At 42.6% G+C, this 14,591-nt stretch overlaps 1 protein-coding gene across 5 annotated transcripts in view; it reads right to left on the bottom strand.

Annotated features, from left to right (window-relative positions):
* Positions 1 to 9,007: 9,007 nt before the first annotated feature.
* LOC143372348 (cysteine-rich secretory protein 3) overlaps positions 9,008 to 14,591 on the bottom strand; it is a 79,552-nt gene continuing 73,968 nt past the window's right edge. For all 5 annotated transcript variants that reach the window (XM_076818468.1, XM_076818469.1, XM_076818466.1 and 2 more), the window contains one exon: positions 9,008 to 13,045. In XM_076818468.1, coding sequence (XP_076674583.1) covers positions 12,790 to 13,045 — 256 coding nt within the window. In that variant the 3' untranslated portion in view covers positions 9,008 to 12,789. The remainder of the gene's footprint in view (positions 13,046 to 14,591) is intronic.

The raw sequence follows: 14,591 nt of genomic DNA, 5'->3' as shown, positions 1-14,591 counted from the left end.
GTCCCCAGAGCGTTCGGATCGAGCGGATTTTTATTCTCTGGAAGGGAGACGAAGCCTTCCTACGAGGCTCCCATTTTCATTTCTTCGGCAGGGAATTGATCGAATACTTTGCAACGCGAATAAGCATTAATATTTACATATCGTTTGCACGAGGTTAGAAGAAAATTCGATAAGAAAGGGAATCCATTTCGAAGACAATTTTTTACAAGGTAGCTTGGAACTTTGGTTTCTGCCGATATTAATTATTGTAATATAAGATACAATGGAAATCCTGAGTGTAGGAACTGTAAACACTTGGGGTACCAATATGAAGTAATTGGTATGCAGAGCTTATTGGTGGTTTGCAAGAGATTCTGTTTCTAAGCTGTTTTTTTTTTTAAATAATTACTCAGGGAACAGATTATTGCACGGAAGACAGTACAGATTCTGAACTAGCACAAACTATTGGCTTCATTTTAGAAGGCTTTGTAGAGTGAAGGTTTGTTTAGTTAGAAATTGAAATAGTATTACTGGATTCCGCTTAGAATTAATAAAGAACTCTTCGCAGCGCAACAATCTTGGACACGAATCGCTCGATGAATGTAACATTGTTCTTCGCGCCAATCGCTAAACACGCTGTAAATTCACGCACCCGTTGTTCATGAATACTATTCATGATAAGGTATTGTCCCGAGGTCAGTGTGGCACCAGCATGCAGGCACTGTCGAATGCAGACAATGTGAATTATCCGTTGGCAATTATATAAACAACAAAACGATAGAGTGCAGGGGGTGCAGATGCGCGCGTTCACATGCTCGTTCCCTAATAAACTATTCATTTTCGCGCAAATGCCGCGCTTCACCGCATCAACTCTCGAATAGTTCCCTAATTTTCGAACAATCTAACGGTAAACTCCCCTAAACAATTCTTTCAAGGTGAAACTGCCGTTTGCACTTCTGCAGCAGCCACTACGCCTTTACTGCAATCCCTTTACCATTAAATTACAATTATAAACTACCCCCTCTGTACAGGCGCAACACTTCTCTGCCTCTCGACTAATATTTCGAATATACATTCACTTTCTGAAGACAGCAGTGGTTTAAAAAAAAGATGCAAACATTTATTTACTATTTTTCCTAACTCAGTCTACTTCTGCATACTAAATACATCTGAGTTACCTGAATTAATCATGAAACACTTCTCCAACTAGAAACTAAGATCTTAAATACCTTCCCACATCTTCCACCTTCAGCAATCACTCAAATCACCATTATCCTCTTTAATCGAACGCAACTAAAATACCAGTTACTTGGTACACAAATGTCACGTGCGAGAACGCCTCAAGATCCCCAAAGGGGACCAAGAGCATCGATAAGAACCGCGGAGCAGTTATCTAGTGGGACGCAGCCGGAGAAAAAGAAGTTCATTCGGGAAATGGCGCTGATACGCGTAAACTTCTCCGGAACGGTTCGCAAGTAACCCAACTTCGTTACACGCAGTTAGCCGCAACGGATACAATCCTCCTCCCTCGATATCCTGCGCTAAACACGTGCCTCGAATGCGACTACGTGCGCAATGTCGCGGAACTTTAAGCACCAGGGCGGAAACTCTCGCCACTCCCGGGCGTTTTCGAATGAAAAGCTTCTCCAGCCCACCAGAAGCGAAGTTCCCCTTTCAGGCGGGTCGTAAGCGAATTTTTTCCCCTGCCCTTTTCTTGCCGCGTTTACCGCTGATTGCCGGGCATTATCCGGCTCCTGCCCACTTTTGTTTGCACCGTCGACACCGTACGGGCACACTTGGCCCGCGACCGTGGGGCAGTTTGCACGGAGACAACGTTAAAATCCGTGGAAATTCACCGGCTCGCCATTAGCCCGCGCGATTCCGAGCCGATAAAACGGGGGAGAACATTTGGAAGAACGGGCGAAATCTCGGATGAATTGAGACACAATTCGCCGGAGGGTGAACCAGTGAAAAGTGTGGAACGAATTTTGTCGATTGCCTGGCTGCTTCTCGAAATATACTTTGGCAAAGTTTAAGGGAGGAGCGATAGGTGTTCTCTGGTCAAGAAACTGTTTCCACTTCATGTTTTTAATGCTATTATTAGGAAAAACGAGGACTGCGGTACTTTTTCTCGTAGAATATAGTTCACCTGTTAGAAATGATGGTGGTAATGAGACAGTACTGTCGTAGGGAGGTGTTAATGGAAAGCTAAATAGTCGAAGTTTGCAAGAATCAGTGGTACGGCTCAACGATTAGTCAGCCTTAGCGTTTGTTCGACTTGGTTTTGTTGTTTCATTATTATCTTGGATGATTATGAGATTTTTCAAGTGATGGGAGATTCGCGAGGATATTGTAGAGATAGTTTTTGAATATTTTTTATAGATTCTTAATGGAATTATCTGTGAAATAGCAAACAATCCTGATGGATGTCATATTGTAATATTATAGAGTGATTGCATTATTCTTTCTAACTACAATTTTGTAGTGATTGAATGTGGGAGACAAAGAAATTTTCTGATAAATCTGATGTTAACTTTGCCAACGTCAATGGAATTATTTTATAACATTTACTCTGTTCGCGCGCGAAAGTATTTTCCAAATGGCAATACTAAAACTAATTGAAGTCGAATAAATGTCTCCACTACTGTATGCATGAAAAGAACTCTCATTAGTGCCCCTTCGCAATTAAAACAGTTAAAAGAAATCACTTTTACAGTTTCCTTTGACAACCACTGCATTGGGACGAGGGATCACGGTGAAGACGCGAGAAAGGCCTGTGTAAAACCGAAGTGGCCCGCGTTTATGCAAACGTGGCTGTATATTGATTTACAGCCACCCACGACCGTATCGAAATCGTGCTGACGTCGCTGCTCTGCAACGGGAAAACTTACCTTATGTCGTCGCGTCCAGGATGGCCGAAACTCCTGCAGGATGGTCAGGGCTCGTCGAATCGGAAGATCTGCGTCAGCTTCGCCTTGCTGGTTTGCGCGAGGTGCTCGGTTGCGCCAATTGTGCAACGATCGATCGAGAATCCCTGGGTGTCTCGAGAACGCCGAAGGAAGGCACTTATCATACTAAACGGAAGGTACCTTGTTAATATCGTTAAGGTTACGATAATATCTGGCGATTTTGCATAACTAACGTCTACGTTCACGATGGAATCAAATCCAAACGTTTCTCTGCAAAATATACTGATAATTAAGTGGTGATTTTTAATTTGCAACGAGGGCTGCGTTACATTTTAAAACGGGGTTGGTCGAGTGTGGGAGCTATCTGTGTGTTGGGTCGCATTATAATTTTAATCATTACTACGTTAATAAATTTAAAAAAAAAATCAAACCCTTTTTGGTGCATTTAATTTTAATTAAACGTGAATTTCGGTTGAGGTGAAATATAGTAATTAAAATCACCACTGAACAATGAATATATTATAGCAAAATGAGCAGTACCCGCAAGTATTTATAGCGTGTAATATAAACCGGAAGAATCTTTAAGAACGCCACATTCGCGGGACAATTACGTCTTATTACAGAATGCAAGCTGTAAATCTTCGCTGCACGGTGCACCGGTTGCTGATTTACAGGAAGAATCCCCGAAGTAAGTAATTCGATGAAAACTGAGAAGGAAACGTTCCAAACATTCCTACGTCGCGATGGAGATAAATTCCTCGTGCGCCGTTCGTAATGACATTCCTAAACAGATGTTAGTTTCGAGTTCACCTGCGCTCGCGCGCAGAGAGCTGCAGCGACGAAGGGAAATTAGCAACAGACACGGGAACGCCCTCGATCGAAGCAAAATTTCATCCACTTCAGGGGAACGTTTCTTCGTTCGTGCGATGGAATTCGTTTGTCGGTCGACGCTGCACAGACCGCCTGACAAATTGCGCCGAAATTAGGGAAGACAAAGGCAAAGCAGCTCTAATTGATGATATCTCATTGGGCCGAACGCTGGATGCAATTACACGGGGAACGGGCGGCTGCTCATTTTCTTTTCCATTAATACACTTCTTCGGCGATGGGTACCGGCCAAGCCCAAATTCAATTCCCCGCGGCAGCGATACAACTTTGATCAAGCGGAATAATGTCTGTCTGTGGCAGAACCAGCCACGACTAAGAGCTGATAAATTTGTTCCCTGTTGAAAGCACTACCTTGTGGCTTGCATACGTTCTTTGAGTTGAAAGGCCGTGCTCTGGCCACCCCAGTCGTTTCAAACACGGCTCCAAGACGAGGGATGTTAATTAATAAATCGGCTTGGCCAGTGGATGCGGCGGCATTAATTTCGCAATTCTCAAATTGGCCATTTTTGGGGGACCCCTGATATGACTTTCTGATATTTAATTATAGATAAATAATACCTAGCGTTATATTTTTCACAACTTCAGCTATTTTTCTTTTATCGCTATACTTTTTCCCTTCGCATCCGATTAATATCGTGTGCACTTCTTTAAGTGCATCAGGGCTCAGTAGTAAGTGGAATATTCATGACAAAAGGCTTTAATATAGAATATTTGTATTAAATTGAGAAGACAATACACGCGATAGGTACTCTGTTTGATTAAGATTGCAAGTATGAAATTGTGGCTTTTAGAAGCCGAATTGGACCAAGAGGAATAACGAACGCCCGTGACAAGAACACAAGCGTCGAAAGGCAGTTTGAGCGCCCGACAAAGCGGACTGGCAAAGACGAGGAAGGTGAAGTTATGTTACACGTCCAATCCTTTGAGAGGGAATCTAAAGGGCGAGTGCCTCGTCTGATCGATCGAATCCCAGGGAATTCTGCGACAATGGACCCACGGTCGATTGAAACCAAGGATTGACACGTGAGTTACCACCCATGGAATCGAGCAGCCGTAAGGAGGTGATAATTCTCCCTATCGTCGGGGAAAATAAAGACCTCGTGGGTTTCCCCTGGCAAGGTTTTGATTAACGAGAACTGTGCACGCGAGCTTGCACTCGTTGTTACTTCCCCGAGGTCTGCTTCTCGCTTGCTTTACTCTGAGCCGCGAATCTGGTGCCCAAAGAGCTATGCTTTGTAAATCACAAAAAATGCTAATTATTGTTTTCCACATGGACGAGCCACTTGTTCGGTTCCATTTTATGTTTGAAATAGGAAGAAATGCAAAGACCCCGTACCACGGTATTGTTCTATTTCTTTGTGACGTGAGATACGTTTTAATAAAATATACTCAAAGTACAAAGAAGCTGACAGCTTCAAAGCCCTGCAAAGTAACGTTTCGCGCGCGGAGATTTTTTCACGTGATTTGACCGGTGCCTCGATATCAATTGGAAATTCACCGGAAAATTTGCCAACACCTAGGGGACGCGTTTTGATTACGCGACGCAAACACTTGGCGATGAAACGCTCGGTGCGTAAACGTTTACCATCGCCGGCGTTGTATGAGCTTCAAAACATACAATGGCGATAGTAGTTCGTGTCGGTTCAACCGCGAGATGCCTGTTGAATTTCAATTAATCGTGATTTCGTTACAATGCTTTCTACCTGCCGCGGAAGGTAACAGGACACTGTAATCTATCTTTGTGATCGGCTTCTAAGGTGCCTGAAAATTCCATTGTGACTTATGTTTCTCAAATATATGTATTATATACTACATTTTTTTGCACTCTGAAAACTTGGGCACAATATTCTGGATTTCGTCTATTCTTACAAAAGAAAAAGAAAAAAAGAAGCTCCAGGAATTTTCATTGAAAATTAAAGATTAACTGGTGAACTAGTATTTGTAGGTGTACCTGATAATAAGAAACTAGATATTCTGGGTAACTAGGAAGACTCAACTGACGATTCAAATTTTTAGTTATCCAGGTACCAGGTATTTAGATATTGCACTGAACATAAAACCGAGGCGTTAGGGGTGCATGAAAAGTGTATCAGAAGTGCAGCAATTCGAGCCCAATTCACTCTCAATAGCGATGCATCGATAATGCCGATGAGCTCGTTGGGAAAGTGGCTTCATTCTTCGTCGAATTGAATAGGAATCACGGTTGATTCGCAAACAAGATTCTATAGCGTTTTAAACAGTAGAACAGAGCAAAGTGGCTGGGCAGCTGATTTATTCTCCAGATTCTCTGCCCTCGTTCCAGGGATTTCGATGGTCATTCCGAGGCTTTCACGTAGGCGCCGACGTTTGCGCATTAATTAGCTACTAGTCCATTGAATTTTATCCAAATTATTGTTAAAATTGCAAAAATATTGCACGCGACTCACCTTTCCTTTAAAATGTTCCCTTCTACCCTTTACCGTCTTTTCGCATTCGGAGACCATTCGCAGATGACATCAATCAATTAATGATTATTCAGGTCGAAAGTAACAAATGGTGGGAAAGTGCTTTATTTCACTGATGGAGCAACGAATTATATTCTAATGGCTCCATGAAATGGGGATTATACTGCAGCGTTATTTAATTACTTGCCAATCCATCAAGAGGAAATAAATATTCCTGTTCACTTAAACCAAGGCATTTTGAATGTTTGATTAATTCGAAGTGCGAGTACATATTAATAGCGCAGTGTTCTAATAACTCCGGAAACGCTGCATCCGGTTTAATCGATAATGTCTATTGACAGAAGCGAAATGCCTCGTGTCTCTGTCGATAGACGTTATCGATTAAATCAGAGACTCGACGTTCGTGTGCAACGTGTGCAGCTTGCATCAAATTTGTATCTAATTATGTGTAAATAACGTGGCTATTATCTGGAGAAAACACATATTTTTGGATGAAATGGCTGTTTGCGGGTAGCTTCCGCTTTAGTTATTTTAAAATCATGCCTGTTTACCATTTCGGAGGGAACGTTGACCCAGTTTCTGGTTTGGTTAGCAAACTCGTGCTTCGATACATTCGTTCGTGGAACGAAGATTAATGGGAAGATAGTCGCTAAAGGAAGCGATAATTTTCAGGCACTGAAGCAAAAGAAGGAAAAAAGAAGCTCCCCCTCGGCTCTTGATGGGTTCCATAGTAGGATTCTTTATCCTCCTACCGCCATTCGAAAGCCAATCGATTTATGCCCCGCAGAATTCCACTTAATCCTTCCCAGTCCCCTGTATAACGAATAAATAGCGTCGAGCGATTAAGCACGTCGGAAAGATAGCAGCTCCCGTATTAATTCCCAGCCAAACCCTCCATAATGGTTAATCTGATTTATTGATAAAGTTGCCATCTCGCGGCGGGAGGCTTAAAATCTCGGTTCGCCTAACTTTCTTCAGTTCTGGAATAAAATATTTAACGAACGATCAAGTATTTGCATGGTTTTTATGCTTGATGTATTGATTGGAACGTTTCACTTTTACATTTTGTTAGGATACATGACTTTCTCAATTTGAATGTTCTGAAACAATGGAATATTGGAATATTCGAGTACTAGAAAAGATGAGAGCGATAGTTCATGCTGAATATTAGCTGCTGAAGAATTCGTGTCAAAGATTTACTGGATTTAATGGTGGCTGCGATAATTATTGTCGAAAAGTGGAGAGGGGTGCTATAAATTTATTCTGGAGAGTAGAAATGAAATTTTAATTCAAATGGAAAGCTGTTTTAATTTCTACAAAGAAGAATTTCTGAGGCCTTCAGTTACTAATTCCGAGATGCCAGCCTTATATCGAGCTGTACTACTCAATTCTTGTCTCGAAGCGCTTCAAGCACGTTCTGAGCAGAAAAAGTGACGATAACAGAAACGTTGCAGTCTGAATAGATTATACGAATTGTTCTCTGACATCACACACCAATATTACAAACAGAAACTTTTTTGTACACATTTGTTCTTCATAAAAACATAAATTCTGAGCAAGCTAATCAACTCCCAAAGTGCAAGCAGTTATAAATTCCCTGTATCTTCAACTTGGCCAACCAATAATTATGCTTGCTAATGGAGGAAAAGACAGCACAATATTTTTGCACTTTCACTAATTCTGACACAGAATTTCCTTGAAATCTTGGTGACGGTACATCTTATAAAGTTACCGTAAATGAAAACCACTAATGGGATCGTAAAGGCAGCTGCATCCAAGCACCGCGAGCTTGCATACAAGCCTAGGTGTAAATATATTTTTTTTACAAAGTATATGGTAGCTCCAGACCCTAGAATCTCGGGCAAATACGAGAAGAGACCGTTGGAGGTACACCCATTTTCAGATGAGCCTATGGAGGAGATGAAGAAAAGCGATAAAAACGACGACGTTGATGGAGGCTGAAGTCACGACCCAGAATGATAGAGTTAAAGTTAAGGATGCAAGGGGCGACAGAATGGGGGTACAGCAGCTCATTGCAAGCATTATTTAGAAATAGGATTTGAAGTGGGACAGTGACAGAGGAAAATTGAAGAACGTACGAGTTTAAGCTGAAAGGTGAAAAGTTGTAATACAAACTATTGATGTTAAGTGATCTACTGGAAATTGAAGTAATAACATTTTTATACTGTACCCATTTTCTTGCACTCCCCTTAAAATTTGTAAATTAAAATACTCGTGAAATCATAAGAATTAGTAGTTATTGAAATTATTACTAAAGCAAACGACACTTTGGATTAGAAATTCCCTTCTATTCCGAAATAGAACACAGGATAATAGAAAGCGAGAGGGGGACCATTACGATCGACTAAAAAAAGAAACGTGGAATTATCCTTGTGGCGTACCAAAGTACTCGTAAGAATGTTAGAAACAGTAATCCCTGCAAAATTTTAGGTGACCCATTTTCTACCCCGAAAAACATTCTATCCTAAATGAAAATAAAACGAAATTCAAGTAGTCGATGCAAACAGCATCGTTGAATTTTACAACAGCAAACCACGGGGGAATTATTATTCGGGTGTTAAATATTGTTAAAAAATTTAAACCTCCATGAAATCCTTACCTTCCCCCATTTCAGTACCTCCCTTAAAACCCTCGAAATTTGAACAACGCTGCCATGATCCCGCACTGTGAAACATAACACCGAAAAAACACGAGCGAAATAAGCTGTGCGTGATTTTTTGGTGGGTCAAAACGAAATTCGGCGATGCATGAATGTCAATCGACGAATAATATGTACAGTATTCTTTATTACGGTAAGTGAACAAAGTATGACAGCTTACAACATCTTGCACGAAGTTGCGTATTATTCAGCTTTCGTATTACATCGTTACGTGTAACATTAACCTCTTAATTAATACTTAACGCGGTTAAGTGTCCCCTATCATCCACAGATTCACGTCTCTTCTTGTTTAACGTTGTTCATTATACGTGTACCTTACGAGCTACTCTATACACTATATGTATACCTTAAGCCGCGCTCCCACGCGTGCAACTTACAACACAGAACACACTTGAGGAAAGAAAATTAATCGACCTAAGCTTAATTAGACTCGAATGAGTCTGAATATCACAAAATTTATTTCCAGTTAGTCGGCCCAATGTTTATTCAACGCAAACTTTATTTATCTTCAGCCAACTCAGGAGAACAGCTGTTCCAACAAGTTCCAGAAAAATTCAAGTGAGTCTAAGCGATGCGACGAATCTTTTTAAACCACCAGAATTGTTTCGACATACTTGACTACCGAGCGTTTGGTTGGGTTTACCGATGCTAGGTTCCCTTCAACCCGAGGGTGCGATTTACTCGAATCTTTGAAACACTCAAGAAGCTTTATTAGAAAAATTACTTTGGAAAATTAGTGAGCACTTAAAACTCGTGACAAGTGTATGCTGAGCCTAGCATCGCACACGTGCGGACGTGGCTTTACGCTCAGCTCTCGTTCCAAACTCGTCACCACGTACATATATATTTCTCTCTCTCTCTCTCTCTCCTCCATTCTCCTTTTAAATACGACTTTGAAAAGTCGATGACTACTCACTATTCCATTCACACTTTGCCTACACTTGCCTCTCTCTCTCGTGTCTCTCACACGCAGATCCCAATTACAGTTATCGATCGAAACACCGTGAAATGCGATGAAAAATATCACCCTCTCGAGGATACCGAATAGCAAATAAACTCTACAAGGATGCTGGGTACGCGTCGACCTATGCAACGATCTCGCACTAGACGATGCGAATAACATGCCACTCCAAAATTCATATTTCTCAGCATTCGGTGAGTGCTTATGAGTGCATCGCCATTTAAAATATACAATGTCCCTCTGACGGAGAAACAATTCTGATCTGTTCAACGATTGAATTTTTGGGGTTACGTTAATCCATGGTTCGCCGGCGAGATTAAAATTCCTATTGGCTAATAATTGTCCGTTTGGATATGTAGCGGGCTGGAATTATTTACAGTTCCCTCCAGGATTATCTAATCGCTTTAGTTTGTTAAAATGAGGTTGTTTTACTTGGGCGTTTGAAATACACGCATCCATAAGCACTCAGGGGGTGTGTTGCGCTTCGGACTCTTGGCAAGGTTAAGTGGCGAACATCGCGAAGAAATTGTACAACGTTGTGCACTCTTCTTCGGTATACACTGACTATATTACGTGAAGCTTACATCGGTAAACACGTTTCAGAGAGAGGTACCACTTATGTTTATACAGTTTAGTCCCACGTTTAGGCGACACGCGAGCCCACCAATAAAAATAATTAATTTACGTATAGATCTTCTGTTCTGATCGGAGGAAAATAATAAAGAATGTAATGAATCTAGGCACCGACATTTGAAAAGATCAGGTTAAATCGAATCGAGTAGTGGAAAGTCACGTAAGCAGACTGAGATATTGAGGAATGCAATTTGTAATTTTAGAGAAATATTTAGCAAACTAGCAGAAAAAGTTTATTCTGTGCAAAAAAGACTTTTATATGACGCAACTAGCACCGCGGTATATGCTTGCATCGAAACTCATACAGTTGTAATCCTTTTCAGCAAATAAAGACTCTGAATTCTTGGACACTGGCTGACTAGATTATATCTTCAATAAAACGGCAATAAAACGAGTGCACGTAGAATTAAAAATCAGACAAATTACTGGATGAGCGAAGAAAATAAAAATCGTGCAACTCGTTACTTAAAAAATCTTACTCCCTCCTGGTGCAAGACCTGTGTAGCGAACGAAACATCACAATTTTCACAATTGCAGTTCAAACTAATTACTTCATCACTGAGGAAACATGGAAGCATTAAAAAAATCGCATTGTAACACAGAATTCTTTTAATTACTCGCGAAATCAATATTACGATTCATAACTCGACCCTTTGAAACTTTAAACATAATTACAAACAACCACATTAATATTCAAAACACCGCGGTATTAAAAACAATTGCAAAAGTAACTCAGGCCAACCTTTGCAAAAATCATGTAACAAAATCTTCCAAAATTTCTAATAACTTTCAACGGAGAACAGCCGAATATTGCGGACAATTCAAAGATTCTAAACACAGCTTTCCAGATTACTGTCGAGTTAATGATTTTTATTGAAGGCTCGCAGGCGACGGGAATGAAACGGCGATGAATACACCACCGAGGTACACCCGACAGAGGTTCACCTACGAGTTTTCGCTTACACATGTATGTACACACCGCATGCACGTCTATATAGACACCCTTATCGTTTACAAATATCAAAAGGATTCGCCTGATTCTCCAGATCGCGCGGGGGCATCTCGATTCATCCCCCAGCGCTTCCTGGAGCCACCCCCCTCCCCGTAGCTCGCCTTTAGACGACCCAGGGCTCGCTTCGACCACCCGAGACAACGGTTCAAAGGCGAGCTACGAGTTTGTTCGCAAAAAATAGAGTAGATTTCCGGGGGCCACGTTGTCGAAAGTGATTATCGAGCAAAGGGAAAGTTTCTTCTTGGTCGCCGAGGCAATCGTGACGGGGGAAAATAGCCAAGTGGCGGAAGAAAATAATACGTAGATCCGAAATTCGATGGAAGGAACTGAACGTAATTAACACGTTAGACTTGAACGGAGTTTAAGTAAATGATAGGATAGAAAGAGAAATGGTGGGCTGTAATTGACAAGAAAACTGGTGAACAGAGGAGGAATTATTAATGGAGGGCGTTCAGTAACTGTTTTGTAAAATAGAGCAGGTTTGATAGTATTCCCGATGAAAGGTAGAGTAAAAACCAGATGCCTGGGAACGAGAACAAGTATGATAAAATATAAAAGCAGCAGGAAGAATCGAAATTGAAGTGTCGGTTCTATCTTGCCATTTCGGTAGGTTTCTACCAAACACAGACCCAAATCCACCGCAATTCAATAAAATCATGTATTAATCCCAACAGATTTCCGAAGCGAAATTTCTCGGGCACGAAACACATCAGCCACTCGATTGCACCTACCTCCTCGTATAACTTCAGGCGTCAAACAAAACAAGTGAAATACCGTTCCGAGCAACTCGGCCCGCTCCGCAGCCGAAGTGTTACCGGAACGATACTTCGCTAGTAGCCGCAACTTCCGCCCAAAATCAGACGTAATCGAACAAATCATAAATCGGTGAACTAAGCGACGTAACTCGTGTAAGCCGTAAGAATACACGTAACACAATTTCACAAAACCATTGAAAACCCACGCAAGCACAACGCGACTGAACCTCGTCACCGAAGTCTCCGGTCGCTCCGAATTTTCCCCAGAAAACGCATTTCCCTTTGTTCATCGATGGACCCGCAACGTACGCGTCGATATTCGACTCGAGGGCAACGATTGACGCGTACACAGGGGTCCGTTTAACGCGGCCGTGATTCACGGGCGGCCATGAATTCTATGTAATTTCTGAAAATGATCTCGTACCTTCTGCAGCTGCCGATACTCGCCCGTACTTGGCCGTGGATACCGCGCGGCGCGATTCAAGACCGACCAGTCGGCGGGCCTGGACACGTCGGTGGTCGTTGTCACTACCCGTGATGGTAGTAGATCTTGCCCTGGCAGTTGCAGGTGGCACCGCAGAACTTTCGCCGTTCCCTGCCCTCTTCGGTGTTCGTCTCGCAGACCCAGGCTCGAAACGTCCTCACCAGTTCGGCGCAATTCGACCACAGATCGGTATAGTAGCAGGCGTTCGTGCAGAGCTTGTTGCGCGTGCAATGGTCCTTGCACGTGCCGCAGGGCTTGCCGGCCACGTACGGATGGCCCAGTCGACCTTTGTAATTGCCGCTGCAACAGGGAAATGACGGATCAGTGGGGGTACCATCTCACGAACAGCTTCGGAGACGTTTGCTGGAATGGGGTAACTTTCGCTAAGAAAATAGATTTTAAAACAAAGGCACAACAGGGGGTTTGGCCAGCGGCAAATTGCTTCTTACAGTAAGCAATCAAAGCAACCCGAGGCACTTTATCTGAGTGTAATACCTGCTACGCGATGGATGCTGGAAGACTTTGTTTGAAAATCTAGCTTTGTGATTAAAGTTACCCCATTGGACGGTATTGCAAAGAGAAGCGTAAAGAGGCACTCGAGGAGCTTTTCAGCGGTGCGTAGAGCAGAGTTCTTGAAAGTATTTTTGGTGGAATGGTTGCGGTGAAGTGGTGTAGGGGTGTGAAGTGTTATCCTTGAATGAGGCTGGGGCTTTGAAGTATTGATGTTCAAAGGGGATGGTAGGAGTGTACCTGAGTTGTAAACAACGAGCAGCCAAGAGGGCTGTTATCTGTTACTCTGCTGGCGGAGGTCGGAATTCTATTTTGCTAGCGTTTAAAAATTCCCGAGTCTTCGTGCCTGAGCGTGTTGCCATCTTCGCTTATCACTTTTACACCAGTCAAATTTGAAAGTACAGTGCTGCTGAGACACGCGACTAGCGTCAAACTCGAGGAACTTAACGTACCACAAAGGTAAACTCAGAGGTAGCTCCGAAACTGAATACCACGCCGAGCAGAACAGGCTGGTTATCCCAGAAGAGTAATTATCACCGTTCGCGAAAATTACTAGCACAATCCACCACTAAAATGAATAATCATCGTTACAAAGTGCCCGCAGGAGCTCCAGCCACGGTTATCTATAATCACGACAAGTCGTTCCGTGCCCGAAAAACGTGGGAAAAAGACGCTACCAAGCTCGTTCGTTCATTCCTCTTAATTTGAGCACGATTTATCGCGAGTCCTCCCCTTCCACTAATAACCTCCTATTCATCTGCCTCCGTTCCTTCTCAATCTTCCCTACAACTCCCAGACAATTAAGCTGCGCGGGCTACGTTTTACGATTCAGCCTGGAAATGTCGTCTAACTTTTACCGATCTCTCGACGCTCCAGTTTCCACCCCCGCGGCGACCCTCCCCCTAAACCCATCGACAAAGTACTCGGGAACTACCTTAAGCCAATTTCCAAACGGGCCGGCTCGCGGCTACAATTAATTTACATTTAGAGTATTTTTCGCGGATCCCGGCCGCGGTTCTGGCCGCAATCATCGCGCCGCGTTTTGAATTCAAATGGCCCGACCGTGGGTGTATTTGCGAAATTAATTACGAGATTGTTCCTGGCAGGCCGCGGAGGGTGGGAACGGAAGGAAAAAATACGGCTGAACAACGCTGCGTGATGTGGTTTATTTATTATTCACCGCGGCGAGATCGTGATTCGAATGGCAGGATTGTACACCGCTGATGAAAGAAGCACTTCTCGCGGTAAAATGTTTCTTATTGCATCGGTTAAAAGAGTAGATAGATCGAAACAAACGTTCGTTCTTGTTGTTTGTAGTTTCTGTGGTAGGTACTTT

This window comes from Andrena cerasifolii, chromosome 8 (assembly GCF_050908995.1).
Source record: "Andrena cerasifolii isolate SP2316 chromosome 8, iyAndCera1_principal, whole genome shotgun sequence".
NCBI classification, from domain to species: domain Eukaryota; kingdom Metazoa; phylum Arthropoda; class Insecta; order Hymenoptera; family Andrenidae; genus Andrena; species Andrena cerasifolii.
The sequence above is the reverse complement of the archived record's forward strand: the minus strand, read 5'-3'. Positions and strand labels throughout refer to the sequence as shown.